Below are 16,816 nucleotides of genomic sequence, written 5' to 3'. Positions count from 1 at the left end.
CGCTATTTCTAGTATTGGGGCTGTCCTATGATATGGGACAATTTTTCTATTTTTAGAACAAATTGCGCCATCATGTGCGGCACACGCGCGCAAATGCTGCGTAGATTTTTGCGGATATAGCGCGGGGAAATGGCGTCCGAAATTCCCGAAATGTTTGATGCTTTTGGCCCTTAAATCAATACGTTCATGTCTGTTGGAATTTTGCTTCAGTATTTTCGTCGTAAGCTGCTCCAGTTTGAGTGAAGTAAGACAGGGCCGAATTTAGTTATGTCCCGCTTTATATCGCTGACCAAGTTGTGTTTCGCTGCTTCTTTTACAAGAGCTCCACATTACTCCACTCTAAGTTTCACATATGTTGAAGATTAACAGCTTTTCCATAACACAGCAAAAAACCATTTGGATATATTTGGATATAGCACCGTTTCAGGACTTCAAAGTTTCCCTCCTCTTGCCACACGCTTGCGAAGATTTCGCCAGAGTCTATCTCGACCGAAAAGTAAAACAAAGTAATTGCAAGTTTGAGTTTCGCCTGAATTGTAAGCAACGCTTGATGCTTTATCAAGGCCCAATAACTGACAATAAAGTTTATGTCTGTAGATGCTGCTCAGTTTTTTTTAGTAAAAATCCAATAAATTGTCTGTTGTCGATGAATAAGAGCGCCCGCCGATGCGTGTATTGTACAGTCAGTAAAACACGACAAATTGGATTTCCCCACTTTCGTGTGAAAACGTACATCGAACTCATGTAATATCTCTAGTTTTTAGATATGTTTAAGGTTGATAAATGTTTGAGCACATTTTAAAAGCTTAGCTGAAAATATGTGAATACAGCAGAAATAATCAGCAAAGTTACGATGACGCTTTCTTTAATCAACTCGAAAAACGATTTCGATTTCGTTGGTTGAGTTATCAAAACTCCTTCAGTGGCTCCTTGTCTATTTTATTTTCGCAGTGTAAAATTTCACTATGTTAAAGGAATACACATGATGTTAGTAGCCTTTTGGCGTTGATGAAAATTGCTGCAGCATCTCAGCGAAAAAGACAACGAAAGAAATCTTTGTCAAGATTTGTTGACAATCGAAAACACCGACTCGGATTTACAAACCCTACTTTTTTCGTGTTTAAAATTCGTATCCCGCTGGAAGCGATGTGTTGTAAAAATTTTGGAAGATTTCACCGAAGAAAATTTAAGAAAATCACAAATAAAGCCAAACACAGTGAAAAACACATTTGTCTGGGCATTTATAACTCAAGACGAAAGCCCAAAATTTTAACAGAGGTGATAGCAAAACACTACTTAATCATTCGTTATTACATGCAATAAGTTTGAAAGGACTGGGTGTGAAAGCGAATGCAAAAACAGCATTCAAAACATAACACATGCGCGGGCAATGCCATAAATGATTACCCTATGAAGCCACCTTAAACTAACTTTTTCACACCGCAAAAAAGACATTAGTTTGAAATTCATGAAAATCAAATGTCATGAAATATTGCTCCGCTAAGATTGCAAATTAAAGTGATTTTTTTTATATTAACCCTTTGACTCATGGAGCTTTTTGCCAAAAACACATTTTTTGGACATTTTGGAGATCTTCCGCCTGGATGTGAGCCAAATTAGCTCCAATCTAATCAAAAAGGCATTTGCAACATCACAGCATGCCTTTCTTTCCACTAGCACCGCGTTTTAGGACATTTTTTGTTTGGGTATCCACAGAAATAAACATTTTGAAAGCAGAACGTGACTTACATCTTAAGATTTTCAGTTTTTTAATTTTTTTTTCTTTTGCCTTTCCTTTTTCTCCTTTTTTTATCTTTTGCAGTAGTGATTGACCCTCTACTGGGCTTGCTTCCAGTTTAAACATTTGGCCACTTTTTTAAACCAATCAACAGACTCTACTGGAAAGAGTTTATGGTCAATTAACATGAGCCAATGTGAATTCAGTGACGTGTCTAATACAGCTTATTTTTGTCACTTATCATAAACTGCATTCAATTTCCACTTCTCAGTAGAGGATTCTTCATTCCTATCTTACATTCTTAGGGCCTGGTTACACTGGAGAAAAATTGTTCCTGGTAAATGAAGGGTTTCATTTCCCTCTTTATGTGGATAAGAAACAGGCCCTCCCTGTTTTGTACATGCTCTGTTTGTCACAATTTGCCCTTGTGGGTGGAAATAGCTTTATTGTAAGCATGGAAAAATGTTGGTTCCCAGGCTAGGGCCTAGAGGTCACCCTAGTTTCAAAGCAAGTGACTCCCACTCTAGCAATTGAGTCAACTTAGTGATCTCTCATGTAAAGAGTCCACTGCTGTTAACTTGCATTGGATGGTTAACTATAGAGGGGCACAGGACAACTAATCTCCATTTAAACAGGCCCTTGCAGTATTTCCCAAAGCCTAATAGGATCATATCAATAGACAAACTGATGAATTTGTAAAAAAAAAAAGGAAAAAACTGTTGTCATGCATCAGCAGGTTAGCAAGACACTTAGCTGATTATCAATGTGAAGTTTATAATGGTCTCTAACGGTTGTAGTGAAGTTAGAACATTAAGACCACGTTTCTAGCTTGAGCCCATTGTCAGGACATTTTGGAGTGCTTTACTACTAAATTGTCAGGTGATGATTTCATTTTCTCGCTGAATGGAAAGAATAATGTATTCCATCTCTTGACACAGGTCATGTGCTGTTAAGACACATCTCTGATACCAACACTTTGTCATTAATTCCCAACAGGCTTCAGTGGCTTTCAGAGGCCGTTCAGGGTATATCTCCCTATCTACTGCCACCTTCATGGCTGCTATAGTACTGTATTTATCATAGGTCTGTGGACGCCTGTTCCCAGATCCCTCGCAAAGTACTTACAGCAGGACTCCAAAGGCATAAATGTCGTAAGAGCAATCACTTCCTTGACCTTTGCTGTGGTTTTTGTGCATCTCCAAAGATATGTGGAATGGAGTTCCTTGTTGTGTTCGCTCGAATGGCTTTTTGGGTTTGGCCATATTTATTTTGGCCATACCATCTTTCATAAGCTATTGAGATAACAACAGCAAATCAAAACTAATATAACAACAAAAAGCTCAGAGTTCAGTCGGACTCTAGTAACAGGTCAAAAGTATTGATTTGTACCAAAGTTGAGGTATTTCCCAGTAATGTTTCTCAGGGAAACACAATGTACCGGGCGAAAGTCTCTTTTTACAATAACTGTCTAATTTCTTGCATGCTGATTGGCTCTTTTTTATCATCAGTTATAAGAGTACAGACGGATAAAATTTCAATTTGGGCAAGCTTTCAACAGTTTAACTTTCAGCTGTCGAACTGTCAACTTTTTAACCAATGAGATTTTATTGACTCTAGTAGCCAATCAAAAAGTGAGAAAAGCTATTGACAATGCTCACGTCATTTTGAATAAAATTCAGTTATCTTTCTTTACGGCAAGTTTACAGGGTCTTTTCCCTCATTTATTCCCGGCATTTGACCATTTTGGGGTCTTGTTATTGTAAAAAACAAATTGACGTCAGTTTTTTATGCATCTGTCCTCTTATTGATGGTAAATTTCGTCATAACATTGTCAAAGTTTACTGCAGAACCACTTGCCTGCTGCTCGTGGTTCCACAGCCACTTTGACAATGTTATGACACAATTTATCATCCACTAGAGGACAGACGCATGAAAAACCAACGTCAATTTGTTAATTTAACTGTCAGAGTTTCACTTGAGCTGACTGAACACATCTGTATCAGTTTTCGGATATTCTGATATCCTTTTCGTCTTATTCAAAAAGCTTATATTTGGAGGCATTTTAATACGTGCTTCCGATCAAACTCTTTTTGATGGGGAAATTTTCTTCTAAGCGGAAAGCCAAGATACTCTGAAATTGCTGAAAACCATTCGTGGCTATCGTGAATTTGGTCTACTTTATACAAAAAAACTGAAAACTCTACCCCTTTTGAGGTGTTTAAAAGAAAATAGATTTTTCAATGAAATTAGATTCATTTTAGGAGGAAATGTGCATTTGTTGCATGTAGTTCCCTGAGAGCTTACCAATATGGAATCTGCTTTGATATCTTGATGGATATAATGTGCTGCGTGTATTGCCTTCAGCCCATTAGCCACATCCCCAGCTATCTTCAGTCAGGTTTTAAGAGAAAGCAAACCCTGCTGAAGTGCGGTAGTCACGTCTAATTCTGCCTTTTCCATCAGAACATGAAGAACACCAGGTTCAGGAATCAGCCAACCATGAACAAAAAGAAGGTTGGGATGGGCTTTGCCAATGTTTGCTTGTATTTCCCTACATTCATAAAGTGGGAGAAATGCAACGCAAATACATTAGACGCCGCCTGTTTACTGAACGTGTATAGGAGGTGCTCTGGAAAAGGAAAAGTGTACAAGTCTATTGCTAAAGAGAGCCGGCTCTTCCTTTTGCTAACCCTTGATTCCTTCTTACGCTTCTGTGTCACGTGAAGTAAATCTGGGATTTTATGTCACGTCTTGTCTCAATTCCAGAACATTGTTCTCCCTCTCACAAATAAATGCAAAGCCACCATGAGAAAACTGTGATATTTGTACCATCATTTGTCTGTTCGTGAGTTTGTATGCTGGCTCGTATGATGATAGGCTCTTTTGTTTGTACGGGGGGTGGTGGATTTCCCTTATGAAAAGGTCGGGAATGCTTGTCGTCTCACTTGGGGGTGTAAATTACTGATTGTTGTCTTACTGAGGGTGTTCAGGACAAAACACCAGAAATAATAAAAAACGCTGTCATTTCCGTTCTCACGTGGTATCTTTTAGAGGACAGATAAAGTTTGAGCCACACCCAGATTGGTCTCCCTTAGAGATTGAATTTAAATTTTCCAACGAGATTCCCCGACCTTTTCATATGGGAGTCTCGTCCCCAGAGTACTCTCGTTCGATGGCTCGTGCGTTCTTTCTCTCCTTTCATTCGTTCATTGGTTCGCTCCTTCATTCACTCCTATTTTCATTCATTCGACTGTTTAATAAGGAATATATTTAGTGGGATGTACAAGATTTCTGCTGAAACTTACATGGAGTTGATCAAATCCACAGCTGTCTGCGCCCAAACATCTGGTTCCACCTTCTCCTCTTTGATCACCTTCACTACAAACTCTCTAGTGGATACTTCACCTGTCCATCCTGTCCAGCCACGAATCGTTCCGTGTTTAGTAGATTTCATTTCTGGACCGAGGCTTAGTGGTCCGTTGTTTAGCAGGAACTGCAGAGTGAACCCTTGAACAGCAAGATGCCTGACGGTAGGGATGTAAAGGGCTGCCATTTCTTCCAATTGCCGTGACCAGTTGTTAGACACCAAGTCATTTAGGTCAGTGAGGCCATCCACGACCTTCAAGAAATCTTTGTGTACCGCATCAAGTAGACCTTTACAGGCAACACAGATGGCATGCGTGATTCGCTGACTGCTGAATTTGGAAATAATTAACTCAAGGATTTTTCTTCGACATTGCGTATCTGCCATATTGAAATCATTGATATTTAGAGATTTCCATTCCATGGTGTGAAGTAACCCTTCAATCATAATCTCTGACAGTTCCTTTCTTAACGCTTTGCTCACCACGAATGTCAGAAGTATAGGCAACTCTGGAGAAGGTTTGTTTGGTAAAGAACTGCACTCTGTTTTTGGTAGGCCTGATCCATAGGCTACCCCGAATGCATGTCGAAGGCGTGGATTGATAATGTTTCTTGAATGTACCTCAATGACTTCTTTTGCTCTGTCAACAAAGCCTCCAAAACCCCGTTTTAAATTATTGAAGGTTCTATCTTGGACCAACCCTATCAAAATGATTAGGAATCGAAGGAAAGGCACGTCTTCCTTATTCCAGGTAAGCCTGCGATGATACTTGAAATTTTCTTTCAAGAGAAGTAAGTAATTCATACCTTCTTCCAACTCATCCATTGGAGAAACTTGTTCTGTTGTGTGAAAATGAACAGCCTCACGGATGAATTTTTCCTGAAGATTTAGTAAATTGCAATTTACAACCATTCCAATTTTTTCTTCGCTTCCAATGGTTGAGGTCAATGAAATATATAAAGACTTTTCAACACTTTTAGTGGTGTCAAATTCCAATGGACTTCCAAGCTTGTGGAGGAGGACTCGCCTTCTTCTTCCCATTGCATGGACGAGATTCATTTGCAGAAAAATGAGCTTGTTCACCACTTGCTTGGCTTGCGTTTTGACAGTTTCCACTAAGACACCCAACAAACCTTCTTCAAATTTGCTAAATAGCTCAGTTGCTCTGCTAAAGGTTTTCTTTCTTCGGTCTTCACAGACGTTTTGTGCAGATATTCCATAAAACAAAGAACAACTGTCATAGGATTCACTCTCCGCTATCAGTCCGTGGTGTTGTAGTTGGGCAAAAACAATTTTCTGCTTGTCAACGTCCCTCTCTGTTTCCTCTTCATCGGAATCAAGTTCATCGGAGCTTCGAGCGTCGAATGACTGGGCGCCAGCCGATGTGTCTACCTTGTTGCACATGAACGTGAATGACAACTGCGGGTGTTTGTCTTGAAGGAATCGAATTGTGTCGAGATCCTACGATCAATCGAATGAACTCAGCATCAAATTAAAATTATTAGTTTAAGCGGGTGAATTTAGGTAGTTTTCCTTTCACAAGATTTAGAGACCATTAATCCGAGTTGATGCTGCCTCCAGTTAAAAACTGATGGCAGAAGGGCATGCAGTTTAGTGTAGAGTATGAGGGACTAGTTAATATTTATCGGTTTGAACAGTACGGAGGAACAAGAAGAGGTGTAACAAAAGTGTAACAGCTTAGGAAAAGTCACAAGCACAGGCTGATTGGCAAAGTCACAGACACAAGCACAGACACATACACAGGCACATGCCAAGGAACAGGCATGCACACATGCACAGCCGCAAAGGCATAGGAACATGCACAGGCACAAGCAAAGGCTCAGATACAAGTATGAGCACAGGCACCAGCCACCAGCATAGGAACATACGCAGGCAGAGGCACAAACACAGGCATATGCCCAGGCACTTATACATGCAGAGGTACAGACACAAGCAGAGGCATAGGCAAAAGCACAACCAAAGCACCACCACAGGCACATGTGAGGCTCAGGCAGAGGCACAGGGACAAGCACAAACAAAAGCACAAGCATAGGCACGGCAAGGATGCCTGCACAGGCACAAGCATGAGCACGGGCACAAGAAAAGACAGACAAAAAGCCAAGAAAAGGCGTAAACTTGAGAGATATGCGGGGTGAGAAAGTACAAGCATAATTAATGAGAGAACCCCTTAGCATATTTCATAATAATTGTTAATAAAATTCCCCTTTTCGAGCGTAAATCGGCTTAAAATAAACCATAGTCATATGGCCATGGGCATCACGAACTACAGAAGTATCGTGCATGCGTTATGCCGCTGGACTTGAAACGTAACACTTCCGGGTAACGACATCCTGGAAGTCTGGGGGCTCTACAAGGATTTTTTCCACATTAATTAACCGTTGTTTCAGTCAACATCAATGAAATTGCAATGGTCAAGACCGCTCCATGATTAAAAGTCAGCTTTTATCACGTTTCATCAGGGGGAGACAACACTTTAGTGTTTTTAGTCCGTATGAACAAACATTTCATTGGCAAATCAATAGACGGATAACACTCGATACCCACCGATGGCCTCAGTTGCTCATTCCCATCGATGACATACATGACGAGAGGTGTAGTGCCTTTTTCAAAGAATTTGTCCACCACATCGTCTAGAGCATCATTCTCATTCTTTCCCGGGGAGTCGATTAATTCGATGCCGCTTTTCAATAAGGCGTGATTCAAGGAAATTTCAACGATGTACTTCAGCTGTTCTGATTGCTCTCTACTATCATCACAAACCACCACATATTCCTTGGGAACTCTCCTTCTGAACGTAACCACAGGTTGAATTTCTTCTCCTGCTTTGTCAACGACCTTAACTGTATTTTCACCCATCGAGTGACTGATCTTGGCTATTCGGGAAGTACATGGGTTCTCGTGGACTGGTAAGTAGGATCCGCCGAGAACTTCGTTCAAAATCGAGCTTTTTCCACAATTTCGATTACCAATGAAAACTACCGAGGTCTTGCTCCTCAGAGCTTCTTTCATCTCTTCCATGTTCAAGGATGAAGTTAAAGCAGTAATGGCGTCCTCGCTAAGCTTGACTTCGGTTTTCATCTCCTCCAAACACTGAACGGTCTCTTGGAACAACGACGAAGCTCGTTCAGAATACACTCTGAACTCCTTTACGGCCTTCTCTAGCTTTTCTTGCATGTTCTGGTTTAAATCTAAAAAAGTCACCAAGTCGATGTTGCCCGTTGTTTTATTCGAACGACAGACTAAATGTCTGTTGTTCGTGGGCACGGAGAAATAGTGCTAAACAAGGCCGGGCTAAACTCCAGAATACCCGGCCACTTATTACAAGGCCGTAAAGGTCGTTTATAGGGATCACGTTACGTGGAAAAATGCCTCACACCTATTGTCACGGCGTGACAAGTGGTTTGTGAGGCGTGAGCTATACAAGACGTTCGGTAGACTCTCAGTGGGAACTTTAACTTCGTTATTTTCAAAGATTGGAGCTACAAAAATGCAAGAAAAGCTAGAAAAGGCAGTAGAGGAGTTCAAAGAGTATTCTGAACGATCTGCGTCGTTGTTCAAAGAGACTGTTCAATGTTTGGAGGATATGAAAGCCCACACCAAGCTTAACACAGAAGCAATCAACGCCATGTCTTCATCCTTGAACATGGACGAAATCGAACAAGTATTAAAGAAAAGACCGTCGGTAGTTTTTATTGGTAATCGAAATTGTGGAAAAAGTGCGGTTCTAAACGAACTCCTCGGCGGATCCTACCTACCAGTCCACGAGACACCATGTACTTCCCGAATAGTCAAGATCAGTCACTCGATGGGTGAAAATACAATCAGGGTCGTTGACAAAGCAGGAGAAGAAGTTCAACCTATGGTTACGTTCACAAGGAGAGTTCCTAAGGAACATGTAGTGGTTTGTGATGATAGCAGAGAGCAATCAGAGCAGCTGAAGTGTATCGTTGAAATTTCCTTGAATCATCCCCTTTTGAAAAGCGGCATTGAATTAATCGACTCCCCGGGAAGGAATGAGAATGATGCTCTAGACGATGTGGTGAACAAATTCTTTGAAAAAGGCACTACACCTCTCGTCGTGTATGTCATCGATGGGAACGAGCAACTGAGGCAATCGGTGAGTATCAAGTATGGGTTTAGATGTTGATTTGCCATAGCTACCTAATCGCGGATGTTTCTAATAACCCATGTTTTAGTTGTTATTTTGTGACGGAGTTAATAAAGAACAGACTCTATGTTACTGAGGCACCCATCTGTTACAGCGTGATAATAACTGACTTTAATCGCGCACTTTATAATCATGTTTTCTGGACCGTTATAAGTTACCTATTGATGTTTTAAAAACTGCGACAAAACAGTCACGATAGAACTAACCTGCGATCATACCCTCCCTCCCTTATATTCAGGATATCTAACCCGGAAGTGTGACAACTATCTTATCGATAGTAAAGGGTAAAAGTATGTCCAACATTGTTAATCACAAAGCAATCGTAGTAAATGCTGTAAACACAGCTGGCAGACAGAGAAGATTATGGATTTAGCCTGTTTCGGTGGAGTTTTTCGGTGGCCGCGAGAAGAACGGTGACGAGAGAGAGAGGTTTCTCCCTCTGGGAGGGATGGAGGCCTGACGATTTATCGGACAAACTTGAAATGTCGTATGAGTGTACAGAATCAATAGCCGATTAATGTACTAATCAATATAGGCAGAATGCTCAAATTAATTAAGTCTCCCGTCGAAAAATATTCCTTTTGACCCCTGCTCCCAACCAAAGCAATTTCAAGTTTTTTAAATATTTTAATCATTTAAAAATACTAACACAGTACACTGCAAAGCTCCTGAAGAGATTCTCCCACCCTTCTTTATTAAAAGAGATCAAGGGGAAACACAAAGAGCCGCAGTAATCCTTGAAACATACAGGTCGATCAGTTTATTTGGTTCAGTTCTGATTCCTAGATGTCAACCTACCATCTCATTTTCTTTCTTTTATTCTTTTGCATTTAATTTGAGAGCTTAATCCTGAAGTATTTGGTTGATTGTAGGATCTCGACACGATTCGTTTCCTTCAAGACAAACACCCAGAATTGTCATTCATGTTCGTGTGTAACAAGGTAGACACATCGGCTGGCGCCCAGACATTCGACGCTCGAAGCTCCGACGAACTTGGTTCCGATGAAGAGGAAACAGAGAGGGAAGTTGACAAGCAGAAAATTGTCTTTGCCCAACTACAACACCACAGACTGATAGCGGTCAGTGAATCCTATGACAGTTGTTCTTCGTTTTATGGAATATCTGCGCAAAACGTCCGTGACGACCGAAGGAAGAAAACCTTTAGCTCAGCGTCCGTGATATTTAGCAAATTTGAAGATGGCTTGTTGGGTGTTCTTGAAGAAACCATCAAAAGGCAGGCTAAGCAAGTGGTGAACAAGCTCATTTTCCTGCAGATGAGTCTCGTTCATTCCATGGACAGAACAAAGCAGAACCTCCCCAGTATCTTTGGAAGTCAATTGGAATTTGACACTGCTAAAAGCGTTGAGAGATCTTTATATACCACATTAACCTCAGACATCGCAAGCGAAGAAAATGTAGGAGAGCTGGTGTCATCCAATTTACTAAGTCTTGAGGAGAAAGTCATGCCAGAAGCACTTCGGTTCAATGCAACAATGCAAGCCCCAGCGGAGGTCATTCCATTGATTGCAAGTTTGCAGGAGTTGGAGGAACGTCTGAGTCACTTGTATTTGCTTCTCTATGTAAAAGCGACTCGGCCAAAGTGTCATTTTCCGCTTGATTGGAATAAGGATGACGCTCCTTTCCTTCGATTCTTAATCGCCATGAAAGGGGTTATTCTAGACAGAACTTTTAATGATTTCAAACGTACTTTTGAAGAGTTTTTAAAGGGAAAAAAGGACGTCGAGCTGCACTCAAGGAACATTCTCAATCCACAACTTAGATATGCCCTCTCTTTAGCATACGGAGCAAAGACGGAGACGAGTACTTTGCAAGACCAATCTCCTGAAGAGCTTTCTCTACATTTGACAAGCCTGGTGAGCAAAGTGCTAAGACGGGTACTGTCAGAGGTTTTGATTGAAGGGTTAGCTCATGCAATGGAATGGAAATCTTCAAACACCGATTTCAATGTAGCTGATAAGCCAACTAGGAAAAAAGTCCTCGAGTTAATTCTTTCCAAATTCAGCAGTCAACGAATCACCCAGTCAATTAGCGTTGCCCTACAAGGTCGCCTTGAAGAGGCACACACGGTTTTCTCTAAGATCTTAGATAGTCTAACAGTCGTTAACGAAGTCATATCGAACACCTCGGCTCACCAGTTGGAAGAAATGGCAGCCCTGTACATCCCTACCGTCAGGCATCTTGTAGTTCAAGGGTTCGCCCTACAGTTCCTGCTAAACAACGGACCACTGACCCTGGGTCCAACAATCAAACCTACAAAGCACGGAACGATTCATGGCTCCACAGGATGGCCAGGTGAAGTATCTGCTGGAGAGTTTGTTGTGAAGGTCATCGAGGAGGAGAAGGTGGAACCGGATGTTTGGGCGCAGACGGCAGTGGATTTGATCAATACGATGTAAGTATACAAAAGTCTTCTTCTCCTGTACTCACGAACTGAGGAGAGTAGATAAGCCTTGTCGGTTGCTCTTTGTCTTTCTAAACAGTCTGGATAATTTGAGAGACGTTCCGTATCGTTTCAGAACCGAGGTAAAATAGAAAAGAGTAAAGTTTTGATTACAGCGGGAGCAGCCCCCGGGCCCATGAAAATGAGCCCATAACCTTTTATCAACTTTTATCTGGATTTTGCTCGAAGCTTGTAAGGTCTCTTATTATAGAGCCTATTTTGTATATGATGTCGTTTCAGCATACTGGGAGGGGAGATTGGTGCTGTTCATTTAACGAATGTAACGCTTTTTTTTAGGGAGATCCAAAGAAGGATTGAAAAGGCCCATCCCAACCATCTTTTTGTTCACGGGTGGCTAATTCCTGAGCCCGGCGTTCTTCATGTTTTGATGGACAAGGCAGAATTAGACGTGACTACAGCACTTCAACAAGGTTTGCTTCCTTTGAAGACCCGACTGAAGATAGCTGGGGATGTGGCTAACGGGCTGAAGGCAATGCACAGTGCAAAGTATGTCCATCAAGACCTTAAAGCGGATTCCATATTGGTAAGTTATATATAATGCCAGGAGCCATAATCGGGGACGGAGACCGTAAGCGCGCGCTATTTCTAGTATTGGGGCTGTCCTATGATATGGGACAATTTTTCTATTTTTAGAACAAATTGCGCCATCATGTGCGGCACACGCGCGTAAATGCTGCGTGGATTTTTGCGGATATAGCGCGGGGAAATGGCGTCCGAAATTCCCGAAATGTTTGATGCTTTTGGCCCTTAAATCAATACGTTCATGTCTGTTGGAATTTTGCTTCAGTATTTTCGTCGTAAGCTGCTCCAGTTTGAGTGAAGTAAGACAGGGCCGAATTTAGTTATGTCCCGCTTTATATCACTGACCAAGTTGTGTTTCGCTGCTTCTTTTACAAGAGCTCCACATTACTCCACTCTAAGTTTCACATATGTTGAAGATTAACAGCTTTTCCATAACACAGCAAAAAACCAGTTGGATATATTTGGATGTAGCACCGTTTCAGGACCGGCGTCGACAAAACCTGGATCGGACCGGACCGGATCACGGATCGGATCACGGACGGGATCACGGATCGGATCACGGATCGGATCACGGATCGGATCACGGATCGGATCACGGATCGGATCACGGATCGGATCAAGGAAAAAAATCCAAAATTTTGTTGAGCAAATTGCACTAGAGTGACTACTGTGAGCAGAACGTTTTATTTAATTCAGGTGTGATATTCCTTTATTTTTTTATAATATCAAGCCAACTGGGAGCTGGTCACAGATCAATTTTTTTCAGGCTGTTGGGTTTTGATTGCGATGATCAATCATGTCTTCATATCTTTCTCCGCAGTTCAGATAAATGATATTTCGTGTAATCACTTGCATCAAAGGTAAACTGTCATAAAACGAGTCAGTATGGTAATAATAGGACGAACGTATGAATAGAAACACAAAAACTAAAAACACTAAAAAATTAAACACCTGATGATTTCAAACAATTTCCGTTTTTGAGACAAGTCTATACTTTTACAAGATGTGAGTTTGGAATACGATATTTCGCACTGGAATAAAACGAAACAAACCATTTGTATTTCAAGGAAATATAGCTGTTTTTCAAAAAATTCTAGGAATAACATCGATAGTGTGAACGATAACGCAACCCGAGAATAAACAACATTTTAGGAGTTACGTCACGATTTTTAGAGTTATTTTTAGGGTTGTAAAGAGCTGCCTTTAAATAGAATAAAACCTTAAAATGATCGTGTTCTAGGATAGAAAACACTTAAGAGGCAAGAACAAATCAAAACGGAATGAGGATCGTTAAGGATGGCAAAGATTAACGGGGATTGCAAATGACGAACTTGAAAAACTAGGCTAGTTTTTTCAAGATGTGCAAATCGTGACTTAGCTCCTTCAAAGCAAGTCATGTCCTTAAGCTTTCGCACGTAAGTTTTCTCATTAACTGTATTGTGTGTAACGCCAACTGTAACGCTCACATCTAACACGAAAATGTAGCCGAGAATTAGCCACTGAAAACAATTTCAAAAACGAGAATGGGAGGTTCACGCAAGCATCGAGCCAACTAACGTTCAAATATAACTACATCTGCCTGTTCATTACAATTTAAATTCGTCGTAAATTAGGCGCTTATGTGGCTTTTTAAATGACCTCTTGTCATTCTCTGTAATTAACATGTCATTGCGTCAAATTCGGGATTCTTATTTTCATTTAACATATTTTAGTTTTCCACTTTTATTTTTTATTTATTATTATCTTATAAACGGTTTGATTTTTGTTTTTGTTTTTTTTTTTTTCTTTAAAACTTTGTTGTTTTTTTTTCTGTGATCCGATCCGTGATCCGATCCGTGATCCGATCCGTGATCCGGTCTGTGATCCGGTCCATGATCCGATCCGTGATCCGATCCGGTCCGATCCAGGTTTTGTCGACGCCGGTTTCAGGACTTCAAAGTTTCCCTCCTCTTGCCACACGCTTGCGAGGATTTCGCCAGAGTCTATCTCGACCGAAAAGTAAAACAAAGTAATTGCAAGTTTGAGTTTTTCCTGAATTGTAAGCAACGTTTGATGCTTTATCAAGGCCCAATAACTGACAATAAAGTTTATGTCTGTAGATGCTGCTCAGTTTTGTTTGTGTAAAAATCCAATAAATTGTCTGTTGTCGATGAATAAGAGCGTCCGCCGATGCGTGTATTGTACAGTCAGTAAAACACGACAAATTGGATTTCCCCACTTTCGTGTGAAAACGTACATCGAACTCATGTAATATCTTTAGTTTTTAGATGTGTTTAAGGTTGATAAATGTTTGAGCACATATTAAAAGCTTAGCTGAAAATATGTGAATACAGCAGAAATAATCAGCAAAGTTACGATGACGCTTTCTTTAATCAACTCGAAAAACGATTTCGATTTCGTTGGTTGAGTTATCAAAACTCCTTCAGTGGCTCCTTGTCTATTTTATTTTCGCAGTGTAAAATTTCACTATGTTAGAGGAATACACATGATGTTAGTAGCCTTTTGGCGTTGGTGAAAATTGCTGCAGCATCTCAGCGAAAAAGGCAACGAAAGAAATCTTTGTCAAGATTTGTTGACAATCGAAAACACCGACTCGGATTTGAAGGTGCACGCGCTGCACTATGCAAATGAGCTACTTATGTACGCGTCAGACTCAAACTCGCCAAACAAACAGAAGCAATTAGAAACTATCAAAAACAGGGTTTGGTTATGATTAAGCATTGTTTGGGAAACTCTCAAATTAACTCGATGCCAGAGTAAAGAGTTTTCTTTCACAACTTTTCTTTACAGAACAAACGCAAAAGCTTAACGCGTTCAACTAGCGCGAGCACATATTATTCATTCACAGCGCGAAATTGAAGTCTTGTTTTCGACCCTGAAAAACTCACCTTTTCCTTTAGCTCAGAGCATAAAACTACATATAAGAGCCCTGGTTCTTATTCCTTGCCTTGTTCCCTGCCATCGCTGTGAAAAATCTGCAAGAGAATCTCGCAACTCTAACCATTTGATCAGGCAACGTGACAACATCCACGCAAGAGCCCCCGACATGTGCGTGGATCCGCGAGGATATATGACGTCAGGATGGCGCAATTTGTTCTAAAAATAGAACAATTGTCCCATATCATAGGTGCGCGCGGATCCCAAGACTTAAGGTCTCCGTCCCCGATTATGGCTCCTGATAATGCCTACTTCACCAGAGCTGAACACGGAATAAGTTATGAAATACAAGAGATCGCATAGGTATCACCTTTACGGTGGACGAAAATGCAGGACTTGGTTACACGCCTTTTAAGAACAGGTGAAGAAGAGATTAATCTGTGATTAAGGGAAATGTCTGTGACCAGGAGACATTGTCTCACATGATTAATTTACTCGTGAGCAAAAACGTTAAAGATGGCTTTACCCTTTTACAATCACACCTAGTCAGCTTGAGGATCGAACCCAGGGGGGGGGGGGGGGGGGGCGGAGCCGCTGACATGAGGCTGCGAGAGTTCTTAGCGGTTTGATTTCATTCCTTTGTTTCAATAGCTTATGAAAGATGGTACAGCTAAAATAAACATGGCCATTCCCCTAAAACCATTCGAGCGAACACGACAAGGCACGCCATTCCACATATCTTTAGAGATGCACAAAAACCACGGCAAGGGCCAAGGGAGCGACTGTTCTTACGACATCTACGCCTTTGGGTCCCTGCTGTGGGTGTTATGCGAAGGATCTGGGAAAAGGCGTCCACAGGCCTATGATAAATACAGCACAGTAGCAGCGATGAAGGTGGCAGTTGAAAAGGAGATATACCCCGAGCGTCCACTGGACACCACTGATGCATGCTGGGAATTAATGACAAGATGCTGGCAACAGAGATGTGTCTTGACTGCGCATGATTTATGTCAAGAGATGGAAAAACTTTTCCTTTGCACTCAGTAAGGAAACAAAGTCATTCTTTGACAATGATAGTAAAGAAAATACGGCGTGGAGCATCAGAGCATGCAGCATCATAACTTGACTTAATGCTTCGAAAACCTCAGATTTTACATTGAACAAGATATAGCTTGCATTTGATTGAGTTTAAACAGGGAATTTTCCATTTAAATTTTTCTGCGGGCTTTACTCTGCTGCGCTAAAAATATTTTGTGAAAATCTCTTAGTCGTAAGACTTTGCAACTTTCAAAATTTGTGAACAGCGTCCTGATCTCGGCCCTTTTCGAGCAGATCGTAAGTAGTTATTTTTAGCAACTGATTTGCATTGAAAACTTACAGCCAAAGTCTTCTAAGGATTAGTCAATGCTGGCGTGTCAAAGAGTAATATATCACGAAAGACCGTGTTTGACCATATTTCCCAACATTGAGAAGAGAGTTTAAATAAAATGCGCAGTGGAGTATTTTTGACCAAATTCGGGTTTTTATTTGGCTAGCTACGATCTCGGTTTCGCCACGGAAACAAAACAAAAAAACCCTCTTGCACCCAGGGTAGAATTTACTTGAAACTTCTTGTTGCATGATGTTGTCCACATCACCAAGACT

The 16,816-nt window shown here is 41.0% G+C and overlaps 2 protein-coding genes across 2 annotated transcripts; one reads left to right on the top strand and one right to left on the bottom strand.

The window, feature by feature from the left end:
- Positions 1-848: 848 nt before the first annotated feature.
- On the bottom strand, positions 849-8,321 carry LOC149108231 (uncharacterized). The gene is made up of 4 exons (XM_089295774.1): positions 7,668-8,321; positions 5,044-6,563; positions 4,043-4,289; positions 849-3,030 (listed from the first exon to the last, which is right to left on the bottom strand). The coding sequence occupies exons 1-3, from the start codon at positions 8,295-8,297 to the stop codon at positions 4,133-4,135; spliced, it is 2,307 nt and encodes a 768-aa protein (XP_089151900.1). The 5' UTR covers positions 8,298-8,321; the 3' UTR covers positions 849-3,030; positions 4,043-4,132.
- Positions 8,322-8,351: 30 nt separating this feature from the next.
- On the top strand, positions 8,352-16,686 carry LOC110043947 (dual serine/threonine and tyrosine protein kinase-like). The gene is made up of 4 exons (XM_089295772.1): positions 8,352-9,240; positions 10,164-11,704; positions 12,050-12,296; positions 15,824-16,686. The coding sequence occupies exons 1-4, from the start codon at positions 8,611-8,613 to the stop codon at positions 16,217-16,219; spliced, it is 2,814 nt and encodes a 937-aa protein (XP_089151898.1). The 5' UTR covers positions 8,352-8,610; the 3' UTR covers positions 16,220-16,686.
- Positions 16,687-16,816: the final 130 nt, after the last annotated feature.

The sequence above is a fragment of the Orbicella faveolata genome, unplaced genomic scaffold, assembly GCF_042242905.1.
Source record: "Orbicella faveolata isolate gen_17 unplaced genomic scaffold, um_ofav_v1 contig_26, whole genome shotgun sequence".
NCBI classification, from domain to species: domain Eukaryota; kingdom Metazoa; phylum Cnidaria; class Anthozoa; order Scleractinia; family Merulinidae; genus Orbicella; species Orbicella faveolata.
Note: the sequence above shows the minus strand (reverse complement) of the source record. Positions and strands in the feature narration are given on the sequence as shown.

What these genes read in the sequence shown, in the direction of transcription:
- LOC110043947 (XM_089295772.1), top strand. Translation starts at nt 8,611, where the DNA reads ATGCAAGAAAAGCTAGAAAAGGCAGTAGAGGAGTTCAAAGAGTATTCT. An exon ending in ACGAGCAACTGAGGCAATCG is followed by an intron (nt 9,241 to 10,163) that starts GTGAGTATCAAG and finishes GGTTGATTGTAG; the next exon opens with GATCTCGACACGATTCGTTT. An exon ending in GTGGATTTGATCAATACGAT is followed by an intron (nt 11,705 to 12,049) that starts GTAAGTATACAA and finishes GCTTTTTTTTAG; the next exon opens with GGAGATCCAAAGAAGGATTG.
- LOC149108231 (XM_089295774.1), bottom strand. Translation starts at nt 8,297, where the DNA reads ATGCAAGAAAAGCTAGAGAAGGCCGTAAAGGAGTTCAGAGTGTATTCT. An exon ending in ATGAGCAACTGAGGCCATCG is followed by an intron (nt 6,564 to 7,667) that starts GTGGGTATCGAG and finishes GATTGATCGTAG; the next exon opens with GATCTCGACACAATTCGATT. An exon ending in GTGGATTTGATCAACTCCAT is followed by an intron (nt 4,290 to 5,043) that starts GTAAGTTTCAGC and finishes TTATGAATGTAG; the next exon opens with GGAAATACAAGCAAACATTG.